This window comes from Arvicola amphibius, chromosome 4, assembly GCF_903992535.2.
Source record: "Arvicola amphibius chromosome 4, mArvAmp1.2, whole genome shotgun sequence".
NCBI classification, from domain to species: domain Eukaryota; kingdom Metazoa; phylum Chordata; class Mammalia; order Rodentia; family Cricetidae; genus Arvicola; species Arvicola amphibius.
The window spans coordinates 19389421-19414811 of NC_052050.1; the positions used below are offsets into that span (position 1 = coordinate 19389421).

The following is a 25391-nucleotide window of genomic DNA, read 5'->3' on the forward strand; positions in this document are numbered from 1 at the left end:
TTTTAGTTTTTCAAAACAGGGTTTCACTCTTTAGTTCTGGCCGTCCTGGAACTCTGTAGATAGGACTGGCCTCGGACTCCCTGAGATCCGCCTGCTTCTGCCTCAAGTGTTGGGATTAAAGGTGTGCCTCACCACTGCCTAGCCTTTTGTTCCTTTTTAATTGGAGAGACCTATCATCTGCCCAGAACTGTTTTCCCAATTTTGAACATGGAAAATACCCATCTAGAATTGGCATAAAGAGTTAGTAGGGTATTTAAGTGTCAAGACGCATAGAAGAGGTTCCTCATATAAATAGTCCTGGAATGTTTAAATGACTTCCATTCAGAATCTAGTATCGTGATCTACCCCTAACCCAACACTTGACAGGCTGAGACAGATCTTGAGTTCAGGGCCAGCCTGGGATTTATGGTGAGACCCTAGTACAAAAACAATGGGAGGGTAGTGGAAAAGAAGGGTGTACCTGTAAACGGAGACTGCACTTTCGTTTCCTGGCTGCTCAGACCCAAATAATTACAAAACCTATATTGATTAAAACACTGTTTGGCTAATGGTTTATGTGTATTCCTAGCTAGCTCTTATATCTTCAATTAACCCATTTCTTTCAATCTTTGTATCACCCACAAGGCTGTGGCTTGCCAGTAAGTTTCTGGCATCTTTCTCCTTCAGTAGCTACATGGCCTCTGCCTGACTCCGCCTTTTTGAAGCGAGCACTCGTAACTGGTAACCTGTCCTACTCTGTGAAGGGCATTTGAAGTGAGGCTACTAAATGATGCGTTGGCAGTTGATGCCTGCCCTCAGTCATGGAGTTCTTTATGAAGGCCCTGTGCAGAGAATTTGGTTATTAGCTGAAAATACTTGTTTTTTGTCCAGGTCAGTGCTTGTGTGCAGTGCCCTGACAGCCTGTGATGGCAGACCTGCAGCATCCCAAAATCTTGTTAGGGTCATGGGCCCCTAAGGGACTATGAAGCTCCAAACTGACATCCTTTGCACTGCTTATTTGCCAGGTTTGGGAAGGACTGCAGAGGAGATGGAAGAGTAGTTGCCTTGTAGGTTGAAAAGATGCTGACCTATCCAAGAGTGTGATCTTTGATGAAGTGTGTACAGGCGGCTTCATCATGTCTCCTTGGCCTTGGGACATTTCTTTCCTCCCCACATGGACCTTGGCACCAGTATCTCATTGTCTCCCATTGCACACATGTTGGTGTCATTGCTATTTAGTGCTGGGACAGCCATACTATGGGGGTTGATACTAAATCTATGCTGTTTGACTCCAGGTGTCTGATTGGTTAATGTTTGGGAACTTGCTCCAACATTGACTCTTAGTTCAGTGGTACCACTTTTGGAACCAGTGATCGAAGACAAAGACTTCTTGATGCTTTAAATTTTTTTAAATATTTATTTATTATGTATACAATATTCTGTCTGTGTATATGTCTGCAGGCCAGAAGAGGGCACCAGACCTCATTACAGATGGTTGTGAGCCACCATGTGGTTGCTGGGAATTGAACTCAGGACCTTTGGAAGAGCAGGCAATGCTCTTAACCACTGAACCATCATATAGATCACACCTTGATGCTTTAAATTTTAAGATTTTTGAGAGTGCTCAGTTTCTGCCCAATGAGGTCTGAAGATGGTGCAAGATTCCCTGGAGCTGGAGGGGAATCACAAGTGTTGGTGAGCCACTCTCTGGGTGCTGAGAACCAACTTAGACCTTGAAAGAGAAGGGAGCAAGTGTCCTTAACCACGTAGCCATCTTGCCAGTCCCTCATTGACACTTAAAATCTTGTTTTTATTTTGTGTATGTGCCTGTGAATGTGTGCTGATGTACACTGCTTGCTTCTCTGTGTGTGGTGGCAAATATGGAGATTAGAGGACAGTTTGCAAGAATTGGTTCTCAGCCGGGTGTGTTCGCACACATCTTTAATCCCAGCACCTGGGAGGCAGAGGCAGGCTGATCTTTGTGAGATTGAGGCCAGCCTGGTCTACAGAGTGAATTGCCAGGACAGGCTCCAGAATTACACAGAGAAACCTTGTCTGGAAAAAACAAAAACTAACAACAAAAAGAATTGGTTCTCTTCATAACGTGGATCTTGAGACTAGAACTCAGGTCATTGGGTGATGTTCTGAGCCATATTGCTGACTGCTCCATAACACTTTAGAATAATCTGTTAAAAGTTATACTTGTGGCCGGACGGTGGTGGCGCACGCCTTTAATCCCAGCACTCGAGAGGCAGAGGCAGACGAATCTGTGAGTTTGAGACCAGCCTGGTCTACAAGAGCTAGTTCCAGGACAGGCTCCAAAGCCACAGAGAAACCCTGTCTCGAAAAACCAAAAAAAAAAAAAAAAAAAAAAAAAAAAGTTGTGGTTGTAGTTGTGAACCTGCCATTGAGTAAATGTGGAGGTTAGGGAACAAGTGTGTACCAAGGATCAAATTCAGGTTGTCAGGCTTAGTGGCAAGAGCTTAGTCATCTGACCAATCCTCTCCCTAATACTGTTGAAGCTAAGAATACATGTTTCAAAATCTTCTTGGGGTTGGCAAAATGGCTCTGCAGATAAAGTGCTTGTTGCATGCAAATCTAACATCCCGAAGTTTGAGCCCTGGAACTCATGCAAAGGTGGAAAGAGAAACAGCTCCATGAAGCTGTCCTCTGACTCACAGTGCTGGGCATGCATGTCCATGCACACAGCACTTTAAAAAAAAAAATGGTTTCCTTACCACATACTGGCATTTCATTTGTACACAACTAGTCCATTGTCTTCCTTGGTAAGGAAGAAATGGCATTGAGGATACTGTGGCAGTACACTTCTATAATTCCAGCACTAGGGAGGTAGAGGCAGGAGGATATCTGAGTCTGAGGCCAGCCAGGGCTACATTGTGAGATCTTGTTTTTAAAGAAAAAATATATAGGGATCACTCTCCATTTCATCTGTGTACCTAGGATGGTGATGTGTAATGCAGAAAGCTAGTTGGATGGAGTGAGGGTAGGACGGAGGCAGGAGCAAGTGTAGGAATTGGTTACCTGAAGCGTGGCTACAGTTACATGATAGGTGCACCTTCTCAAATCTGCTCAAGGTCACTGGCATCAGTGTGTCCCCGCCCCAAAGAAACTTGAAATCAACCAGGTGGTGGAGGCACAACCTTTAATCCCAGCATTAGAGGAGTGTGAGACTTGTCAGGTCTATAGAATGAGTTTCAGGACAGCAAGAGCTACAAAGCAAAACCAGAGAGAATATGAAAGTTGAAATCAACCCCGAGTGCTGCCTAAACTTTGGGAGTTTCATGTACTGATCAATAATAAAGTGCCTTACAGATGAAGGAATATGTAGGCTGCTGAGTGTGTTATAAACTAAACTCTTTTTTTTTTTTTTTTTTTTTTTTTTTTTTTTTTTTTATTTTTCGAGACAGGGTTTCTCTGTGGCTCTGGAGCCTGTCCTGGAACTAGCTCTTGTAGACCAGGCTGGTCTCGAACTCACAGAGATCCGCCTGCCTCTGCCTCCCGAGTGCTGGGATTAAAGGCGTGCGCCACCACCGCCCGGCTAAACTAAACTCTTAACGAAGCCTTACATGGTGGCTTATACAGCAACATTAAGAAGCAAAGTATTTTTTCACTTGTCGCCTCAAAAATACTAAGACTTACTGTATCTTTTGCCATACAGATCCATTTTTTAGAGTCATTTCTGAGGATGCAGCCTACTTGATTGTAGAACTTACCAGCCGCCCTCCTTCCCTAGACACAGAGTCCATTACTGAGTCAGTGGTGTGCTGTGCATTTGCCTGCACCTTACAGTCGACGTTTATGAGCAGTTTGGAGATTGTGTGTGTGTGTATCTCTTCATGTAGGCTTGGCTAGTCTCAGACTCACAGATGTCCTCCTGCCTCTGTCTCTGTCTCACTAGTGCTGGAATTAGAAGAATGCCACCACATCCAGCCTTTGTTGTTTTGTTGTTGTTGTTGTTGTTTATTCTGCATCCAGTGTTCTGCATGTATGCCTGCAGGCCAGAAGAGGGCACCAGATCTCATTACAGATGGCTGTGAGCCACCATGTAGTTGCTGGGAATTGAACTCAGTACCTCTGGAAGAGTAGCCAGTTGCTCCTAACCTCTGAGCCATCTCTCCAGCCTCTTGTTTTTTTTTGTTTGTTTGTTTGTTTTGTTTTTTAAGATCATCTCTTACATTATAGCCTTGTCCAGCCTGGAACTCATTTGTACCTGCTATCCTCAAACTCAGGATAACCCTGCGCTTCAGCCTCCCTAGTAGTGGGAAACAGCTGTGAATCACCATGTCCACCTTTGGCCTTTGTTTTGTTGTAACAGCCCTGGATGTTCTGGAACATGCTCTGTAACCAGGCTGGCATTGAGCTCACAGAGATCCACCTGCCTCTGTCTCCCAAGTGCTAGGATTAAAGGTGTGCACCACCAGACTCTGAGATTGATTTTCGAAAGGCAGGGAGGGTATCCTGTAGCTCAGCTGGCCTTGAACTCCACACATATAGCAAAATAATCTTGACCTTCTGAGCTCCCGCTTCTACCTCTCAAGGGTTGGGGTTACAGGCTTACACCGTCATGTTCAATTTATGTAGTATTGGGTTTGAACTCGGCTTGTGCCTGATAGACAGTCACTCTACCAACTAAGCTACATCTCCAGCTCTTGTTTTGTGAAAGAGCCACTCTCTGTAGCCTAGACTGACCTTAAACTCATGGAGATTCTTTTGCCTCAAGCTCCTAAGTGGTGGGATTGTAGGTATGAGTCACTATGCCAAGCTTAAAATGAATCTTGCCAGCAATCTGGGTAAGTAAAAACTATTGAGGATGGCACATGGGTAATATTGAGCCCATGTTGGAGACCCAGAAAATGGTGAGGGGTCTTTAGATGGTTGCTTTTCTTCCCTGACATTACCACACTTATCCAGGAGGAATTGAAACGTGAGGGTCTCCGCATCTTCTGTTCCCCAATGCCATCTTCAGATGGATCTCTCAATGAACAAGGATGGGTCAGGTGCAGCTGCTCTTTGCTCACAGTGACTACCATACCATACCATACTGGTGGGATTAGCCTTTCTGTGCAATGTGACAGCAGTCTAGCGGACTATGGGAGCTTCCACCTGCTCCACCTCCCTAATCTGCTCATTGTGAATCTGGTTCCTGGAGCCGAGTCACAGTAACTTCAGCCATTTACCACTTGGCATCTCCACTGCCCCAGGGAACTGGGTGCTGCTGCTTTTTCACAGAGTCCTCTGGAATCTGGCTAATGAAGTGCTGGAGGACCTGCACTTCCTGGAGCTGCTGGACCTCTCCACAACCGACTGGCCCACCTGCATTCAGACTTTTCAGCTGCTCTGAGTTCTCTCTCCAGACCTTTTCCACAACCTGTTCACCACCTTGAACCTTTGCACCTAATAGCACTGGGGGAGCCCGAGACAGCTTGGCCTGTGCCACAACCAGCTGCCTGAATTGGGCAGCAGCAGGCTCAGGCCTCTTCCACCTATACCAGTTCTTGGAACCCACTGCAGCAGGAACTACCCTAGCCATCACTTCAGGACTGAAAAGTCCTCTCTCTGGCTGGGAGCAACAACAGCACACTGGATGCCAAGGAAGGCCTTTGTGGCCTCGTGGGCAATAGCTTTTCTATTGTGGTTAGCTGGTTATAGCACCTTGAATGTAATGTGGCAGACACATGGCTTCTACAAGTCAGCTTTTCTATATTATCTACGGTGGGCCTTTGGGAAGCTGAGTCACTTGAGATGAAGTCACTTGAAGCTTGCACTTACCTGGCCCAGGCAACTTGACGTGCACTGGACCTGTATGGCTCTTGAGGGCATGGCTCTGCTGGATAAAACAACCACTGCTGGCCATCATAGGCATCTTACTGACCTCTGTGACTACTACTGCGGTCATGGCCAAATGCAAGTTTTTCCAGGGGCTTGGTGGGACCAGGGAAGCGCTAAGGAGCCTCTGGTAAGGTGAGTGGAAGTTTAAGGGAGATGTGGGAAGAAAAAGAAAATTCCTTAGATGTCTGTGGGGCTCATCTGTCTGTCAGGACAGGGCTAGAAGGAGGTGGGCCGATGGCCGAGCTCATTGTCAGGACACCTGCTGTCCATCTAGCCCCTTCCCTGACCTGGCACTATGCTAACACCTGCCCCAACCCTAAAGACTAGGCGTTAGTCTATAGAAGAAGAAGGCAGAGTGGAATGCATATCAGAGAAAGCTTCCTGGATACCAGGCTTGCCCCTCACACATGATGACTTCTGCTGAAGGGGCCTGCCGTAGCTAGGGTTTTATTGCTGTGAGGTAACACCATGACCATGGCAACTCTTAAAAAGGAAAGCGTTTAGTTGGGGCTGCTTTGCAGCTGTAGGGGTTTGGTCTGTTTTGTCATGGTGGGACGTGGTGGTGAAGGAGCTGAGAATTCCATATTTTCATCTGCAGGCAACAAGTGAAAGTGATACTAGGCATTGCTTGAGCATCGGAGACCTCTAAACCCGCACCTACAGTGTCACACTTCCTCCAGCAAAGCCACACCGAATAGTACCACACTATGGACCAAGCATTCAAACAGGAGTCTCTGGTGGTCATTCCCATTGAAACTACACAGGAACTCTGATGAAATTGATTGCTGGGGTTAAGATGGGAAAGCGGGCCTCTGCCTGTGGAGGCAGGACCGGTGGGCTTCTAGAATTATTCTGTGACCATAATCCCATTTCTGCCAGGTTTGATCAAGTGAATGCCTTTAACTCCAGCATTTGTGAGGGAGAGGCAGGTGGAACTCTATGAGTTTAATGTCAGCTTGGTTTGCATATTGAGTTCCAGGTAAGCCAAGTTACACAGTGAGACCCTGTCTCAAAAAAAAAAAATCCATCTGGGCAGTGGTGGTGTACACTTTTAATCCCAGCGTACTGGTTAAAAGGCAGGTGAATCTCTTGAGTTTGAGGCCAACCTGATCAATAGAGCAAATCCCAGAATGGCTAGGTTTACAAAGAGAACCCCTGTCTTGAAAAACTAAAAAGGGGACTGGAGAGAGAGCCCAGTGGTTAAGAGCACTGGCTGCTCTTCCAGAGGTCCTGAGTTCAATCCTCAGCACCCACATGGTGGCTCACAACCATCTATAGTGGCTGAAGAGACTTGGAAAGTGGTTCTGTTCTGTGGGCTTGTGTTATGGTGAGGAAAGCAAGTCATGACTGCCACTGGGGTAGAGGTGCACAAAGTAACCTTAACCTGTACCTTTTTCATTGCCCTTTCTTATTATCCATGCCTGATTTGTATCCACAGAATCCCATTTTTTTTTGCTTTCCTCATTCCGTGTGTGTGTGTGTGTGTGTGTGTGTGTGTGTGTGTGTGTGTGTGTGTGTATTCATTCATTCCCAGGACTCGAGAGGCAGAGGCAGGTGGATTCTGTGAGTTTGAGGTCATCCTGGGCAGTAACTTTATTAGTGAGTTCCAGGACAACTAGGACTGTTACACGGAGAAATTCTGTCTCAAAAAGTCTATAAACAAATAAATAGAGGAGAAGAAGTAGTGTGAGATGGCCATGGTAACTTTAATTCTAGCACCCAGGAGGCAGAGGAAGATTTCTAGGAGTTTGAAGCCAGCCTGGTCTTCATAGCAAGTACCAGGCCGGCCACGCTACATAGTAAAATCCCGACTTAAAGGAAGAAAAAAAAAAAGAGAGAGAAAAGCCTTTTTTGTCCATCTTTCACTCACCAGATAATTGAAAGATTTTTATCCTTATGGTCAAAAATGCTGTTTGGATATGAGTTCCTTCCAGGGAATTGAAATCAGATCCCAAGGGGCTGGAGAGATGGCTCAGAGGTTAAGAGCATTGCCTGCTCTTCCAAAGGTCCTGAGTTCAATTCCCAGCAACCACATGGTGGCTCACAACCATCTGTAATGGGGTCTGGTGCCCTCTTCTGGCCTGCAGAAGAGTATTGTATACATAATAAATAAATATTCTTTTAAAAAAAAGGAAAGAAATCAGATCCCAGATAAATAACCATTGGCACTAGAGTGCTTACAGGGTTTTAAGTTCAATATTAGAGGGTGAATTAGTCTTACAGGGTGTGTGGCATGTGTGTCTCAAAACACAGATGGGGGCAGCTTTGTGGTGGCAACTATGCACTGCCCAGAACTTCTGCTGCTTTCATTGGTGTCTGATGAGCACTGACTGCGAACTACAAGACATATGTTCATTTATCTCTCCGTGTAGTACATAGTTCCTGAGTGTATGTTTGGGCCTGAGACATAAATAAACAGAAACTACATGCTTACAATCATTGCACTCTGGAATTCATAATCGTGTGTGTGTGTAAACTACATGCTTATAATCATTGCACTCTGGAATTCATAATCGTGTGCTTATAATCATTGCACTCTGGAATTCATAATCGTGTGTGTGTGTAAACTACATGCTTACAATCATTGCACTCTGGAATTCATAATCGTGTGTGTTTATTGATAAGAGAGATGTCAATCGTAATTGCCTCTGCTGAAGTGATTAAAAAGGAAAGCGACTGTCAGACCTGGGGAGGCATGTTTGCAATCTCTATCCCTTGAAATGCAGGCAGGAGGATGACAGATAGGAGGATCTCCTGATCTACATAGGAAATCATGTGAACAATAAAATCAGCCCTCAGCCTCCTACCAAAGGATGTTTGGAGACTATGTAATGGGGAGGTAGAGGTCGCTTGAAGGATGCTGAAGTTAAGCTGATGGCTGTTAGGGCTAGAGCGGGAATATTGCAGTTGGAAAAAAATGGACTGATTAAGATGTTGTGAATGTATAGGCTTCCCTCTTCTCTCAGGAGACAAAGACATAAAGAGTCCTTTCTTTAAAACTGCAGCTAAAGCCAAAGAATTCTCTCTGAGTCCTGTGTTGATATATTGGACCCTTTTATCATACCTTTTTTATGTGCTAGGACTACCTTTGTTAAGTTTAACTTCAGCAACAGTGAGGTAAAATGTCATTATTCCCATTTCACAAATGAGCCTCAGTTTAGATGACGCAGGATTGGTTTCAGGTTAGTGTCCGGGTCTGGCTACATTTAGTCTTGTTTGCTTCCAAGCTGCGATCCAGAACTATTGGTGTTCTGACCCTATCTATGTTCTTTGCTAATACCCCATTTTGAAAGTGCAAAGAGGAGCTCTGAGGTCTCTCCCATAGGCAGAGTTCGGAAAGGTTGAACGCCTTCTTTTAGAACACATTTTTCATCCGGAACTAGAGAGAAAGAGCTATGTTTCCCGACGAAGAGAAAAACAGTAAGGGACCGGAAGTTACTTGTATTAGCCTCCGTCCTAGTCTCCCAGACCCGGGTGAGGCCGCAGCGGACTGCCCTTTCCCAAGATGGCTTCGAAGATTGGCTCGAGACGCTGGATGCTGCAGCTGATCATGCAGCTGGGTTCGGTGCTGCTCACGCGCTGCCCCTTTTGGGGTTGCTTCAGCCAGCTCATGTTGTATGCTGAAAGGGCCGAGGCGCGCCGGTGAGCGCGCCCACGAAGCCGTCGAATGCGGTGGGGGGCGGTACGGCCTGTCCCAGGAACTGGGGTGCGGTGATGTTGGGGGAAGTTGGGGCCCAGAAATTGGGACATTTGGACTGGGTGGAATTGGTACTCAGATAGGTTGGGAAATGTTCTGGTCCCACAACATAACCAGGGCTTTATTTCCAACTGCAATGTAATATAGCCGCAGCAGTGAGGAGGGTCACCAGTTTCTGGGGGGCCCCGAAGCTTGCGGGAACTTAAACATTTACCATTCATTCTGTCCTCATTGCTCCCTACTTTCGCCTGCTTTCGGTTCACAGGAAGCCCGACATTCCAGTGCCTTACCTGTATTTCGACATGGGAGCAGCTGTGTTGTGTGCTAGCTTCATGTCCTTCGGAGTGAAGCGGCGCTGGTTTGCGTTGGGTGCGGCGCTCCAGCTGGCCATCAGCACCTATGCCGCTTACATCGGGGGCTATGTCCATTACGGGGACTGGCTAAAGGTGAGCACATAAATTCTAGAAGAGATTTAGCTATGGGGAAGGAGCTGCAGAGTCCTGGGGCACTTGGTGGGCACATGTGGTCCTCCCAAACCTGAAGTCTGAGGCATTAGGTTTGTAGCTGTTATTACAGAGCACAGACATGGCAGACACATAGAGACCTCACAGATCTCCCTTGTAGAGTGTGACAATGGACATCCCGAGATGAGAAATGGACCTCTCTGAAATCATGCCATAATTTACTGGTGGGACCTGTAACCCAGAGTTACCTGTTTCCCAGAATTCTTTAAACCACTACTTTATTAATCCCAGACTCATAAAGCAAAAGAGACTTTAGAGAATACCTAGCCTACTCATCAGGTTTTATGCTATGTAATTAATATTAGTGCAGATATTTTTGGCTGCAAATGCAGAAGCAGTACTGGCCACTGACAGCCTGAAGAAGGTGGTGTGGAGCCACTGCCTTCAAGGACTGGATTGTTAGTCCAGTAGGGGAGGCAGATGTGTTGGCTGCTTTGCATGGGACAGTGGGCCTGTTTTGTTCATCTGTTTTTAAGACAGGGTTTCTCTGAGTAGCCTTGGCTGTTCTGGCGCCTGCTCTGTCGACCAGTCTGGCCTTGAACTCACACACAGAGATCTGTCTGCCTCTGTCTCCCGAGTGCTGGGATTAAAGGTGTGCGCAACCACTGCCTGGGCTAGCTATTCTTGTTTTAGTTGGTATAGAGTTTATACTACATAGAGACAAGAACCCTGGGGTGGAGACTAGGGGTGGAGGAGGTGACAACATGTGGCATCTGGGTTCTGCCACTTACTTTCTGTAGGACCCTGGACAGTTTTCTTATCTCCTCTCAGCCCTCAGTTTCTGCCTTGTAAAGAGAATTTCTCTCTGCAGTACCTGTCCACTACACTTGGAATAGGTAAGAGGGTTTATCAGATAGAACGGGATGACTGGAAGGGAGCAGTTATGTGTTCTTGACAACCGAGAGAAATGTAATGATTGCAGTTGACTGGGGCCCCTTTTTTTCCTGACCTTAGGTCCGTATGTACTCACGCACTGTTGCCATCATTGGTGGCTTTCTGGTGCTGGCCAGTGGGGCTGGGGAGCTATACCGACGGAAACCCCGAAGCCGTTCTCTGCAGTCCACTGGCCAGGTGTTCCTGGGCATCTACCTCATTTGTGTGGTAGGTTGGGGCTCTGTCGATTGGAGGCACCTGTGTGGGGGAGTGAAACGTAAGCTTAAGCCCGGCAGAATCCTGGCACTTGGTAAAACAAGGCCTTGCAGGTAATTTCTGGTGGCTCCTAGAGATTGCCCCTGACAGCTTCTGGTTCTCAAGGGCCCTCCAAATACCTTATGCCTGGCTGAGGGTCCCTCCTTCCCACATTATTTTCACCAGCTAGATAAGGAGTTGAATTGATCATTCAGTCTCAATCCTGAGAATCTGATAAATGGTGTCATTTTCTGAGTGCCTTCGCCTCCAGAGGACAGAGAGAGGGGACAGAGAGGTGTGGTGCAGCTCTGCCACCTAGAGCTGATGGGGGCTCGTAGGTAGTCAGATAGTCCTTCCTGGTGCCTGGGAAGGCCAGTGGAGATGACACAGATAGGCCTCAAGCACTTGACCTCATCATAGGAACCAGGAATCATATTCCACAGGCGGAGTTCTATGTGGGCTTCCATGGTGTGTCTATTCAAAAGTGGGAGTCATACTTCCTTCTTTCAGAAGCTCCCAGGGGCGCAGAGCTCAGCCTTACCTGCTGGGGTCCTATAGTCAGAGGGGGAGACAGGCCATACTTTCAGAGGGTCCCCATCCTGAGAGGGGACTTCGAGGCTCACTTTACAGGAGCCGACTTGTGGGTACCACCTCAGGGGGGCCCTCACCTGCTGCACAGTCTCTAAAGGTGCCATGTCTCTAGGCCTACTCGCTGCAGCACAGCAAGGAAGACCGGCTGGCATACCTGAACCATCTTCCAGGAGGGGAGCTGATGGTCCAGATGTTCTTCGTGCTTTATGGGGTCCTGGCCCTGGCTTTCCTGTCAGGTTACTATGTGACTCTGGCTGCCCAGATTCTGGCTGTGTTGTTGCCCCCGGTCATGCTGCTCATTGATGGCAATGTCTCCTATTGGCACAACACGCGGCGTGTCGAGTTCTGGAACCAGATGAAGCTACTTGGCGAGAGTGTGGGCATCTTCGGGGCTGCTGTCATCTTGGCTACTGATGGCTGACTTCCACAGGGAGAGGCTGATTTGGGCACAGGGGGCCACTGAGGGCCACTTTACCTTCCTCCTTGCTGGCCCAGTTGCTGCTTATTTATGCCTCTTGTTTTTTTTTTTTTAACCTTTTATTTTTTATTTTTTATTAGTTAAGGTTTCTTCCCCAAGTTTGTGGCTCAGACCTTGGGAAGATGGAACCCCTCATGCTAATGCCTCATAGGGTTGTTTCCTTCTTACCTGTTTTAGGGAAGAGCTGAGGTCAACTGCCCCTCCCCCATGTGTCCCGGGAGGGAGGAGTCCCTGAGAAAGGAGTAAGGCAGAGCTGGGGTGCAGGTACTAGCAGTGGGGGACAGAGGAAGATCTGGAAGTAAGCAAATGTGAAAATTCCTTCTGGAACCTGGCAGATGCAGCTAAACTAAACAGTGCTTTTCAGACTAGGTGTGTGTGTGTCTTCACACATGTAGAAGGAGCCCTGCAAAGGGGCAGAGTGACTGGTGCTACAGAAGTCACATGGGCCCTTTGGGGGTTTGCTGGGGCAGAAGCAATCCCAGCTCTCTGACTCCCATTGTGGAGTTCAGAGCTGGCCCTGGTGTGCTCTGGGATGTGCAGGGTGGAGCAGACCCACCAGGCTGCCTGCTGCTTCATCCGCTCTCAGCTCCTTGGTTGGGTAGATGGAGCACCCTCCTAAACACCAGACCACATGGTCCTCCGAAAATAAACATTTTATACAGACGTTTTGCCTTGGCTTTTGTTTTCCCCATGGGGCACTTTACCATTGACTGGAATTGATTTGGGGTTTCTTGAAAGATCATCTTGGGTTAAGCTCCATCCTGATCCTCCTAGGATTCCCCCACTACCCCCAGTTCTGAGAGTTCCCGTATTTCAACTATCTTTTTGTGTTTGTTTGTGTTGTTTTGTTTTTCAAAACAGGGTTTCTCTGTGTAACAGCCCTGGCTGTCCTGGAATTCGCTCTGTAGACCTGGCTGGCCTTGAACTCACAGAGATCCACCTGCCTCTGCCTCCTGAGTGCTGGGATTAAAGGCCTGGTGCTGCCACCACCCCTGCCCCCGCTCTTTTTTTTTTTAAATAAACAAAAAACAAAGCAAAACACTTTCTAGGGGTTGTATATACCTTTACTCCCAGCACTTGGGAAGTAGAGGCAGGCAGATCTCTTGAGTTTGAGGCCAACCTGGTCTATAGAGTGAGTTCCAGGACAGCCAGAGCTACATAGAGAGGCTGTCTCTGTTACTGTTGAGACAGGATTTCTCTGTGTAGCTCTGGCTGCCCTGGAACTTGCTCTGTAAACTGGCCTCAAACTCACCGAGATCCTCCTCCCTCTGCCTCCCGAGTGCCAGGATTAGAGGTGTGTGTCACCACATCCAGCATTAATTTTGTTTTTGAGACAGCATCTCACTCTGTAACCTAGCCTGGTCTCAAGCTCCTGTTCCTCCTGCCTCTACTTCCTGGATGCCGAGGTTACAGGTATGTCTCTATGTCTAGCTTTGTTTATGCTTTTGATTTCCCCAATCCCTTTCATAGCCTGTCTTTCCTTCTTTGCCTGTCGGGGGCAGCTCTTTTGAAGAAATCTTTGGCTAGGGCAGCTAGAAAGCATACTGATATCATATTACATTTGAGGAAATGGGAGATTCAGAGAAAGTAGGCAGCTTGCCTCAAATCACAGCAAATCCAGCTGGAGTTAGATGACTGGTCAGGTCTGCGGAATTTCCAAACCTAGACGAGTCTTTGGAACACAGAATGTGTAAGGAAAGACAGGCTGCTCTTGGGCCGTGGGCCAGTCATCATCCCTGGTATGCCGTGGTGTTATCATAAAGTCACCTGGTCTATCAAAAGTTGTTGAAGAAGGTGTTGAACAAGGACTGGAGACAGCTCAGCTGGTGTCCCTGGGTTCAATTCCCATCCAGTGGGAATAAATCCGGGATGGAAGCACATCCTTGTGGTCTCAGCACTTCAGGAAGTGAAGCAGGAAGGTAAGTTCAAGGTCATCAGCTACAAAGTGAATCTCAAGGGCTACACTGCCTCAAGACGTGTGTGTGTGTGTGTGTGTGTGTGTGTGTGTGTGTGTGTCTGAAGGGGTGGGCTGGAGCGATGACTCAGTAGTTAAGAACACTTGCTGTTCACATGAGGCCTAGAGTTCAGATCCCAGCACTGACTGCAGATGACTCATAAATGCCTGAAATTCCAGCTCTAAAAGATCTAATACTTTATCCTTCATAGGTACATGTGTAAACACACAGAGACATAAATAAAATACTTTTTAAATATATAAGGGTATTTTGCCTGCATGTACATTTTGCACTATGTTTAGGCCTGGTGTCCATGGGGGACAGGAAAGGGCATCAGTCTAGGGGACTGGAGTTATAGACAATTGAGAACCACCATGTTGAAGCTAGGAATAAAATCTGGGTCTTATGGAAGAGTAGCCAGTGCTCTTAACCACTGGGCCACTTCTCCAGCTCCCATAATAAAAATGAATCTTAAGAAAATGTTTAGGCCTCAGAGACAGCACTGGCTGCCCCTTCAGAGGATCAGTTAGGTTTCCAGCATCCATGTCACGTGGCTCACAACCATCTGTAACTCCAGCTCAAGGAGATCTTACATCTTCTTGCCTCTGTGGGTACCTGCACAAAACACACACACACACACACACACACATCGTTTGAAAGAAATCTTCAAAAGCGTTGAGTGAAAACCCTCTGGGCTCTGGCTTCTTGCCCAGCCGAGGAGTATTGGTTTTATAAAGATGACCTGCGGTCGATGGCTAAGTATGGACTTTTAAGTCAAGGCCTTCTTATGATTTCTCTGGGCTCTTAAAGGTAAATATGTCATTTCTGTCAGCTGGAATTTTCGCCTTTATGGGAAATGGTCTGTGGGGAGCAGGGGGTATCCCCCACAGTGACAGGTAACTGGTTTGTGGAGAATGTTTCCTGTCCTAGGAGTGGGAGAACCCCTCTAGGGGCTGCTGATCCCTAAGTGAGGAGACAATGGGAGTGTTTACCCTCAGTACCTTCCAGCTCCATCCAGGCATCTTTTGGTCCCTGGCCTTCAAGCACCTGTTTCCAGAGGGTCACTATCTTTTAAAAAAATCTTAAAACATCAACTGGGGATATAACTTAGTAGTAGACCACTTGCCTAGAATGTCCCAGGTCCTAGGTGACATCCCCAACATCGAGAAAAGATCTCTCCTACCCCAAAATCCTTACTGTAATTTAAGTTTTGTTGGTTTGTTTTTGAGACAAGTGTGACTGACTCAGACAAGCATTTGCATTTTAATCAAGGTCTCCTGAAGAATTGCAAGACGCGAAGGAAGTAAAATGAGTGGCAGATCAGGCAGGCTTAGATGCTGTGTAAGATGAAGGAGCCTCAAGACAACACAGAGGCCACAGAAACTGGCCTGCCCTTATGGTTACCTTAAGTAGAGCCCTGGAAGGCGATCCCAGCCCCATTCCCGAGACTGAACATCGAAGGCTATCTGGTTGTGGCTTTGGAGCTGGGTCTTTGTCCGGCTTCACTCTGTGTATGTCCTGTTCCAGTGCCTCTGCAGCTTCCTCCCCTATGCTGCTGGAGTCACCCCCGGAAGGAATGTCTTTTGGTCCACCCTGGCTCTTCCAGGATTCACAGGGCCCATGATGCAGGTCAGCTGCCTGGGTCAGAAGCTGGCTTGCAGAAAGAGTCCGGCAGCCCCTTGGCATGGTTGACCAGTTCATAGGAATCCCGGATGTCAGCCAAGCCAAACCAGAAGAAGATCCACTGTTTGTTGGAGAAGCTGCCGTCACTATGCTTGAAGTACCTGGGTGTGGAGGCAGAAGCCTCTTAGGACAATGGTTTGCTCACTCAATGTTTTCAGGATATCTACTATGTGACACCCCACCGGGACCAGATGTCGGTTATTTTTATCCTAAGAACAGCGACCAGAGCATCTAATGAAGCCGATATTGCCAGGTTAGGTAACTGCTAGAATCTCACAGCTAGGAAGGTGAGAGTCCGAGGGGAGGGGGGAAGGAAGGGCCTTCCCAGCTCACCCCACTGCCTACTGTAGCAAAGGAGCTGGTACTTTGTTACTTTCTAGTGCCAACAGAGCAGAGCAGGAGGGCTGAGGATATAGTTGCTGAATGAATGAGCAAGGCGTTACTCAGATACAGAGCCTAGAGTGACCAGCGTGGCAACTGAGCCTGAGAGAGCTGGAAGGGTTGGGATTGATCAGAATCCTGGTTCATTGCCACTTGCTTCAAAGAAAGCAGAAATGTGGGATTGAAGAATGTCACTAGGTAACCTTGATCTTAGAGGAGACTACCCTGAAGAAGGGAAGCTAGTGGAGGAAATGAATGAATGAATGAATGAATGGATGGATGGATGGATGGATGGATGGATGTCCAGCTGCGCTGCTGGTAAAGCCAGGGGCATGGCTGGTGGGAGGGGGGCGCTCTGGGAAGAGGAGGGCAAGGCCTACCAGGGATTGATGGGGTTGGTGACCCGTGAGCGCCAGAACAATGTCTGCAGGTCCCTCCGAAGGCACTCCCACAGCATCTGGCCGGAACCTTGGCCCTGGCGGCTGGAGCTCACCACGAATTTGTCCAGATAAGGGGTACCCCCCAGTACAGGCTCCACTGTCAGAATGGCTGCTGCGTTGTACCTGGCGCAGCGGGAGAGAGGCAGGCTGGGACTTTCCCTTGGCCTGAAGCTGCCCTGCTTAGGACTTTGGGCCCTGCCCTCTGGGGCCCAGAGTCTCACCCCTCAGAGACATAGATCGAGTGTAGCCGTGGGCGCAGCGACTCCAGATAATCGTCCCGGAGCTTCTTGCCGAAGCTGGTGTTGACTAGGTTCACGAGACGGCCCTGGTCAAGGCTGTCCAGGCTGCGCACTCGCAGCGTCCGCTCAGCGTTCTTAAACAGGGTACCACAGCCTGGGGAGATTGGAGAGTTGGGCCAGAGTCAGGTCCACCGCTAAATGCGCTTTCAGCCCATCTCCCCATTTCTCAAGTTCCTTTCTCCGGTCCTTACTCTGGGTTCTCTCACCGCCCCTCCCCTACCCCCTCCCCACGCTCCTTCCCCACGCCCCCTCCCCACGCCCCCTCCCCACGCCCTCTCAGGTTTCCACAGCATTGGGAAGCCATTGGTACAGCCTCTCCCCACAGCTTTCAACCCGTTTGGGAAAGTCGCCGCTTCTGCTGGCCGGCTGCCAGGCCTGGTGGATGCTCACCCCTTGGGACTCAGCCCTCACCCTTGTTACTAAAGAGCTCTGTGAGCAGTGTGCTGGCGGCAGTGATGACAGCGGAGGAGTAGTGTGGCAGGCGGCTGAGCACGTCCACGATGAGCCGAATCTGCTGCCGCTCTTTAACGCTCAGCCACTCTGCGTTGGTAACAAGATCAAGGTCGGCGGGCAGGTTCACGTTGCTCAGGATCTAAGTCAGGGGATAAGATGAGCCCCCAGCCTCCAGCAGATAGTAGACCCTGCCCTATGGACCTCTCTTTGACCATTTAACCTTTACTTCCTCCCAGAGTCCTCTACCTGGAAAGGCTCAGATCTGGCTACTAAGGGTCAACCTCTCCTCTCCTCCTCTTTCGTTAGCTCTTCCTACTGTATTGACTTGAGAGTCACTGTGACCTGCCGTGGAGTCACTCTGAGGACTCGGGAGAGGGGCACACCTTCTGACTGATATCCCGCAGGCCTCCTGAATCATTGAGGAAGATGATTTTGGTGGGTTGCAGGGCCTTGGCCAGGGACGCGGTCACCTCCAGCGAGTCAAGCAGCACTGACCGGCGCGCAGCTGTCTCCCCAATAGGGCACAGGATTGGGATGCTGTTGGACTCCAGACACCACTGCAACAGGTCTGTCTCCACCGAGACGATGCCACCGTAGCTGTGGGCCAGATGTGGTGCTCAAGAGGGACCGGGGCAGAGCCAGCAGAGCGGCCCACTCTGAGGATGCCAGGGTGGGCTGGGTTGACACTAACCTGGCATGGGGGGCCGGCTCCGCAGCGCTCAGCACTGACCCACCACCGAAAAAGGGCACAGCAGTAGCGGCATTATGCCGTAGCTCATCCACCAGCACCTTGCAGCTCTGAGCAAGCTGTGCCTTAGCTTCCCAGAAGGAAAGACAGCCCGAAGGTGCCGTGGGGGCCGGCAGCCCCAGGACCACCAGAGGTTTCATGTCCATGCGTTGCAGGAAGGCCAGGGCAAAAGCCAGGTTGGACACCGCCTGCGGGCACTGGAACACCACCTCATCCACCTGTACAGGGGCAGGCGTTCAGGGACACGAACTGGCTCTAAGCTGCTGGTTCTTACTGGACCTTGGGACCCTCAGTGACAGTACTCAGGTGCCTTCAGGCCCCACTTTTGGCCAACTGCTCCGCCCTTTGCCCGCTGGGTCTTGGCCACCCCCTTATCTAGCACTAGTGTTCCTCCCTCTGCTCCTCCCAGCGGCCTTGGACTCTGGGACATCTTGGGGGGAGGGGTGATGCGACAGCTCTGCCTACTGAACCCCTAACTGCGTCCGTGGTGAGGGGCCTTTCTCAGACATCTCTGAGGAAGGACTGGGTTCCCCAATTCTCCTACTAGCGCCAGGAGCAGTTTCCTCGGCCTCAGGGCTTCCCCCTATACCCAGCACTAACTCTGTGCCCTTGCACTCAGGGTTCGCAGCTCGGCATGTCGGGACTGACAACGACGACCAGCCTTCATCTCCTTGCTGTGACTCGGCGAACACCGAGATCGGCTTACCTCCATGACGGCAAAGGGCTTGTCCCTCGAGTGGTAGCAGGTCTGGAACTGCGTGAGCCAGTGGCGTGCCTCCCCTGGGCTGGCTCCACACTGGTTCAGGAAGGCCTGGATGTCCCGCTGCACCAGTGATCTGCCGGCGGGAGGCGCAGGGGATTCGAGGGGAACTGAAATTGGTATCCACGACGGCTCTTCGACGGCAGGAGACTGGACACGACCCTTTGCGCCCTCGGAGTCCTCTGCGTGAGCCCTGGCAGTGCTGAGTCGGCGTCCTGGGCTGGCGCTCTTCGCCCCGCGCCGCCGCGCGCTACAGCTCAGTCTCCGTGAGCCCCCAGGACCTCCCGGGCTGCGCAGCCTTCTGGCTGCAGCAGTCGACCTCAGGGCTGTGGCCACCCACGCCGTCGCCATGACGACAACCAAACTCACTCGCCCCCCCACCCACAGGTGCTGGTCGGTCAGGAGCGCACAGCACTGGGGGGTTCTTAACTTGCGACTGAACTGGGCTGGATCAGACCAGGGGCGGGCGGAATAGGAGGCCCCAAGTGGCTTCTGGGTGCATTTGGGCGGGGTAAGTCACAGCCCGGCAGGCGGGGCCTCTAGAATTCTCCGCCCCTGGCGGGGAGGGGGGGGGGAAAGAAACTGGTACCATTAGCAAGGGTCACGAGGGTCAGATTTAGAGTTGCGGAGCTCTTTAATCTGCTGCCAATACTGGTTCCAGGAAGCGCTCAAGTGTCCCAGGTGTGTCTTTGCGAATTTGCAGGGTCGTACAGGCAGGTGACATGAGTTGGAAGGAGGAGTCTGGGAAAATTGAACACAGGTCCTGGTTCTCACTGTAGCCTCTGGTATGCAAACAAAGTCCTGTTGTCAAGCGGAAGGTGATGAGGCATGTTTGTGATCTCAGTTCCTGGGAGGCTGGGGCAGGAGGATTGCTGCGAGTTCCAGGTGGACCTAGCCTCCATAGCAGGGCCTTGTCTCAAAAAAGAAAAACTAGACTCGTGAGGCAGAGGCAGGCCTGTACCCTAAGGTCACCCAGGTCTACACAGCTAGTTTCAGAACAGCCTGGGGTCTACATAACCTAGAGACAACCCTGTCTCAAAGAAAAAAAAAAGGCAATCCCCTATCCACCCCCCCCCCAAAACGAAAGAAACAGAACTTGGCATGATGGCCAGATACCTGTAACCCCAACATTTCCTAAGTGGAATCAGGAGGAGGATCAGAGACAAGGTCATCCTTGACTTCATAGGCAGTTCAATCAAGGTCAACCTGTGCTAATAAAACCCTGTTTTTTGTTTGTTTTTGTGTTTTGAGACAAGGTTTCAAAGTGTAGTTCTGTCCATCCTGAAACTCACTCTGTAGATCAGGCTGGCCTCAAACTCAGAGATATCTGCCTACCTCTGCCTCCCCAGTGCTGGGATTTAAGGCGTGCGCCATCACCACCCGGCCTAAACCTTGTCTTAAAATGAAAATCTTGTCTGAACTCATCAGGTTAGCCAGGGTTTGTTAACTCCAGCCACTGGGAGCCATCCCAAGGAGTACGATTATAGCCTCCAAGTGGCCCTCTTAATTTTAATGCTTTAGGCTGTTTCAAGCTAAGATCTATGCGTATGAGGACTGCAACTTGGAGGCCAGTGTCAGAAACAGAAAAAAAAAATGCTTAAGAATAAGGTGAGAACAAAAACCCATTACATTCTGGATGAAGTAGTATGGCCTTCTGGCCTGTGACGCGGTTAACGATACTTTAGTACCAGGTGACACCTTCCCAGGCAGAATGCCTGGCTCGGTGAAACCCACTCTGTCACCTTCATGGTGACTCCAGGGGTGGTACGACTGCCACCCCATTTGCACGTCAGGACCTTGGGACACAGACTAGATAGGAGCAGGGGTGCACATGTCCCAGGAAACATGATTTCACATGTTATGTGAGCACCCCCGAGTGACCCCAGTTAGGCCTGTCCTGCGGCAGACACACTCTCTCCAGTCTAGTCCCCTGTTGTACTGAAAACGGGACTCTGACGTTGTAAAGGGAAGGTGACTTGGCCAAGGTCACACAGCGCAGACACTGGGCATCATACCTTCCCTGGGACTTTTGTTGTCTCTCTTTCTCTGGGCTTGTTTGGAAAGAGCAACTTGCTCTATGTACACCAGGCTGGCTTGGAAGTCCTCTCAGCATCCTGAGCTGGGGAGTGCAGGTGTGTGTTGTCACCACACCTAGCTCTTAGTGTGGTTTTGGTTCCCAGGCCAGGATCCCAAGAGGCCACCTGGAAGACAGTGGCCCCTTGACTATTCCCAGGAGGCTGAACGGGGAGAGGGACATTCTATGGTGGAGTATGTGGTAGAATATGTGAGAGGCTTTGGGCTCTCTTCAAATGAGAAAGAATTTCCAGAGTGTGCCGACCCCTTCCTGGAAATTCTCCCTTCAGCACACCCACGCACAGTGCCTGGCCCCAGAAATCTGGAATGGGAGGAGCTATGACCTTTGAGTCCTCCTCATTGGTGTTTCCATTCTCCAACTTAGAAAGCTAGACAGGCAGTGCTGCAAGGCTGGGAAGGAAGGCTTGTGTGTGGGACCGTGCATGCGCGCGCGCACACACAGAAGCATGCGCAATTCACACTAGACCCTCCAGAGCCCTTTTCCTCTTCCCTCTGTAGCCAGGCCGCTGCACCCCTTGCCACGTGCACGTCTCACTGTCCCCAAAGGAGGGGGACCTACCCCTTGAGCTGTGATCATTTTCCTCCTAAAACTTCTCTCTGGCTTCAGAGGCCCCAGCCTTCCACGTGTTTCCCCTCCCGACTGGCTCTCCTCCAAGTCCATCTGAGCGCTCATCCTCTGGTCCCTCCCTCCAAGCCTTTCTTCCTTCTCTTCCTTCTGATCTTATTCCCGCTATCCTTGTCTCAGACTGGAGCTCCCCGGAGAGAGGGCTGCTGCCTCCCTCCTAGGACTGGGGGCCTCCTGAGTGTCCACCCACCCATTCGTTCGGTCCAGTGTCACCAGCATCAGTCCCATTGGCCCTGAGCCTGTGGGACAGACAGATAATGCCTGGGCTTCCACCCAGAGGGTTGTGTCCCCAGGCAGCCAATGGGACCCAGGTAAACCCTAGTGAATGATTAACACCAGGCTGATGGACCTGGGGCCACGGTGTCCCATGGCTTCTTGCTTAAGGAAAGCCAGCCTCTACATGAACATAATGTATGGGAACGGTGACCCGACTTTCCAGCCATACAGATGCTTCCCACAACAGATCCTCAGCCCTAAGAGTGGAGGCTTCCCTTCTTCTCCACACCCTTCCTTTTATTTTGGTTGTTTTTGAGATGAAGTCTCAAGTGTCATCCCCTCCCTCCTTTTCTTTCTTTCTTTCATTTTGCTCTTTGACACCCTCCACTCTAACCTGTGGGGCCTGGAATTCACAATACCTCCCTGATGGGCTCAAACTGGTAGCAATGCTCTTGCTTCTGCCTCCCAAGAGCTGAGATGAAAGGCACGACCTCCCAAGTCTGGCTTTGTACTTCTTTAGGATTGAATAATTCTTCATCGCTTATAGATCACTGCATCACGTTTCTCCCCAAATCCAGCGGCTTAAAGGAAGCTGTGCTCATAGATGCAGTCCGTGAGGGATACAGGGTGCAGTTGGTGAGGGATACAGGATGCAGTCAGTGAGGGATACAGGGTGCAGTTATGAGGGATACAGGATGCAGTTGGTGAGGGATACAGGGTGCAGTCAACAAGGGATACAGAGTGCAGTCTGTGAGGGATACAGGGTGCAGTTGGTGAGGGATACAGGATGCAGTCAGTGAGGGATACAGGATGCAGTTGGTGAGGGATACAGGATGCAGTCAGTGAGGGATACAGGGTGCAGTCAACAAGGGATACAGAGTGCAGTCCGTGAGGGATGCAGGATGCAATCAGTGAGGGATACAGGATTCTGTCAGTGAGGCCTCTCTGGTTGCTCTGCCTTACCGTTTCCTGTTGTGGTTAGCAAGGATGGGTGCTGAGGCCTGAGCCTCTGTGTCTTTGTCTCATCTATCTCCCTCTGGGCGGTCTGATTTAGGCTTCCTCACAGCAAGGTGGCTTTGGGTCACTCGTGAAGTAGAAACAGGAGAAGAGGGTCATAAACACAAGGTCATCCTCAGCTACATAATGAGTTCAAGGTCAGCCTACATGGGAACCTGGCTCAAAAATTAATTCCTATCTTTACAAAATTATTTATATTTTATTTTATTGCATATGTATGTGTGTCTATGTGTGTGTGCCCATGAGTGTGTGTGCCCATGTGTGTGTGTGCGTGTACCCATGTGTGTGTGCCCATGTGTGTCTATGTATGCCCATGTGTGTGTGCCCATGTGTGTGTGTGTGTGCCCATGTGTGTGTGCCTATATTTGTTTGTGGAAGCTAAACATTGATGCTTGATGTCTTTCTCTGTTGCTCTCCACATTTTTTATTTTAATATTTATTTTGTATTTTTTTATTATTATTATTATTATTTATTTATTTATTTATATTTTCTTTTTTGAGACAGGGTTTCTCTGTAGCTTTGGAGCCTGTCCTGGAACTAGCTCTTGTAGACCAGGCTGGCATCGAACTCACAGAGATCCACCTGCCTCTGCCTCCTGAGTGCTGGGATTAAAGGCATGTGCCACCACCGCCCGGCTCCGAGATATTTTCAAAATAGAAAAAATTCAATGCTTTTCTGTGTGTTGAGACACCCAATACATGCAAGTTTTTCCAGGTATAGTTTTCCTTCAAGCCATAAATACATAAAAAACACATTAATGCTGGACATGGTGGTGCCTGTCTTAGATTCCAGCACTCAAAAGGCAGAGGCAAATCTCTTGAGTTCAAGGCCAGCTTGATCTGCAGAGTGAGTTCCAGGACTGCTACACAGAGAAACCCTGTCTTGAAAATCCAGGCCAAACCAAACCAACCAACCAAACAACAACAAAAAACTAATTTTTAAAAAGATTTATTTATTTATTTAGGTATACAGTATTCTGTCTGCATTCTTGCCTGCAGGCCAGCAAAGGGCATCAGATCTCATTACAGTTGCTGGGAACTGAACTCAGAACTTCTGGAAGAACAGCCAGTGCTCTTAACCTCTGAGCCATCTCTCTAGCCCAAAACTAAAAAAAATTTTGAGACAGAGTCTTGCTCTGTAGCTCAGACTTTTTTCTGTTTGTTTGTTTGAGACAGGATTCTTCTGTGTAGCCTTGACTGTTTTTTAGACCAGGCTGCCCTCAAACTCACAGAATTCTTCCTGCTTCTGCCTTCCAAGTACTGTGATCAAAAGTGTGTGCCAACACTGCCGGGCTCCCCGGGCTGTTTTGAGGTTTTCATCCTTTTAAGCTTCTCAGGGGCTGGTATAAAAGATAAAATATTCTTGTTAAATACTAAATACTCAAAAATGCCTAATACATTCCAATGAAAAAGATAAGAGTTTATGGACTTAAGAATTTCAGTTCTGGGGCTGGAGTGATGTCTCAGAGGTTAAGAGCACTGGCTGCTTTTCCAAAGGTCCTGAGTTCAATTCCCAGCAACCACATGGTGGCTCACATCCATCTATAGTGAGATCTTGGTACCCTCTCCTGGCCTGCAGGCATACATGCATACATACAAGCAGAATGTTGTATACACAAGAAATAAATCTTTTTTTGTTGTTGTTTTTGTTTTTCGAGACAGAGTTTCTCTGTGGCTTTGGAGCCTGTCCTGGAAATAGCTCTTGTAGACCAGGCTGGCCTCGAACTCACAGAGATCCGCCTGCCTCTTCCTCCTGAGTGCTGGGATTAAAGGCGTGCGCCACCACCGCCCGGCAATTTTTTAAAAAGGATTTTAGTTCTGAGGGCTGGAGAGATTGGTCAACAGTTAACAGCACTTTCTTTGCAGGCTTCTGCATGTGTGTGGTGCACATAAAACTTCCTCAATGTGAGACCCTTGTGTTTTATTCTCAAAGGAACAAGAAGAAGTTTCCTAGCAAAGTTTTAAAATTAGAAACCAAAAGAGAACAGGTGCGATTTTTAGGGGTGATGCTGATTTTAGACTCACCTGGTGTGGTACGAGTAAAAGGAGACTAAGTTTCCTCTGCTAGTCCCCCATTTGGAGGCGCTAGTCTCACATCCCCAGGCAGCACAATAAAACACTTCAGGCCCCCCACATTGGCGAGTTCGCTTACACCTCGGACAGATACACCGGTCACAATGTCTACATGCAGGATAAGAGTCCCTGGGAGTTCGTTCAGTGTTTTCCCAGGAGTCTTTTGCTAAAGCGCACAGGTCAAAAGTTAACACCTGTGCCAAAAACAGCTCTGAAGGACTTGCTTGAAGCTTTACCTTTAAAAGATTAACCCCTCAGAAGGAGGGCAGCTCCTCTACTCTCAATGCTTACGAGGGTATGGGGACGAGCTCCGAATTGCAATTCGAGTTACGCTAATTAGCAGCAATAAAGCTTGCTTATTACAGGCTGGGTCTCTCTGGTGGTCTCTCTGGGGGTCGTA

At 49.2% G+C, this 25391-nt stretch overlaps 1 protein-coding gene and 2 long non-coding RNA genes across 3 annotated transcripts; 1 reads left to right on the forward strand and 2 right to left on the reverse strand.

The window, feature by feature from the left end:
• Positions 1-7983: 7983 nt before the first annotated feature.
• On the reverse strand, positions 7984-13174 carry LOC119813423. Its single transcript, XR_005285178.1, has 3 exons — positions 11924-13174; positions 9817-11181; positions 7984-9449 (listed from the first exon to the last, which is right to left on the reverse strand). It is a non-coding gene; the product is annotated as an uncharacterized LOC119813423 (long non-coding RNA).
• Positions 13175-15446: 2272 nt separating this feature from the next.
• On the reverse strand, positions 15447-19441 carry Nags (N-acetylglutamate synthase). Its single transcript, XM_038327995.2, has 7 exons — positions 18913-19441; positions 18150-18424; positions 17842-18055; positions 17417-17597; positions 16928-17099; positions 16647-16829; positions 15447-15986 (listed from the first exon to the last, which is right to left on the reverse strand). The coding sequence occupies exons 1-7, from the start codon at positions 19315-19317 to the stop codon at positions 15833-15835; spliced, it is 1584 nt and encodes a 527-aa protein (XP_038183923.1). The 5' UTR covers positions 19318-19441; the 3' UTR covers positions 15447-15832.
• On the forward strand, positions 18630-20218 carry LOC119812952. The gene is made up of 2 exons (XR_005285136.1): positions 18630-18693; positions 18826-20218. It is a non-coding gene; the product is annotated as an uncharacterized LOC119812952 (long non-coding RNA).
• The last annotated feature ends 5173 nt before the right edge of the window (positions 20219-25391 follow it).

Coding starts and splice junctions, on each gene's coding strand:
- Nags (XM_038327995.2), bottom strand. CDS start 19,317: ATGGCGACGGCGTGGGTGGCCACAGCCCTGAGGTCGACTGCTGCAGCC. Junction 18,056..18,149: donor GAGCCGGCCCCCCATGCCAG/GTTAGTGTCAAC, acceptor TCTGGCCCACAG/CTACGGTGGCATCGTCTCGG. Junction 16,830..16,927: donor TCGATCTATGTCTCTGAGGG/GTGAGACTCTGG, acceptor CCGCTGCGCCAG/GTACAACGCAGCAGCCATTC.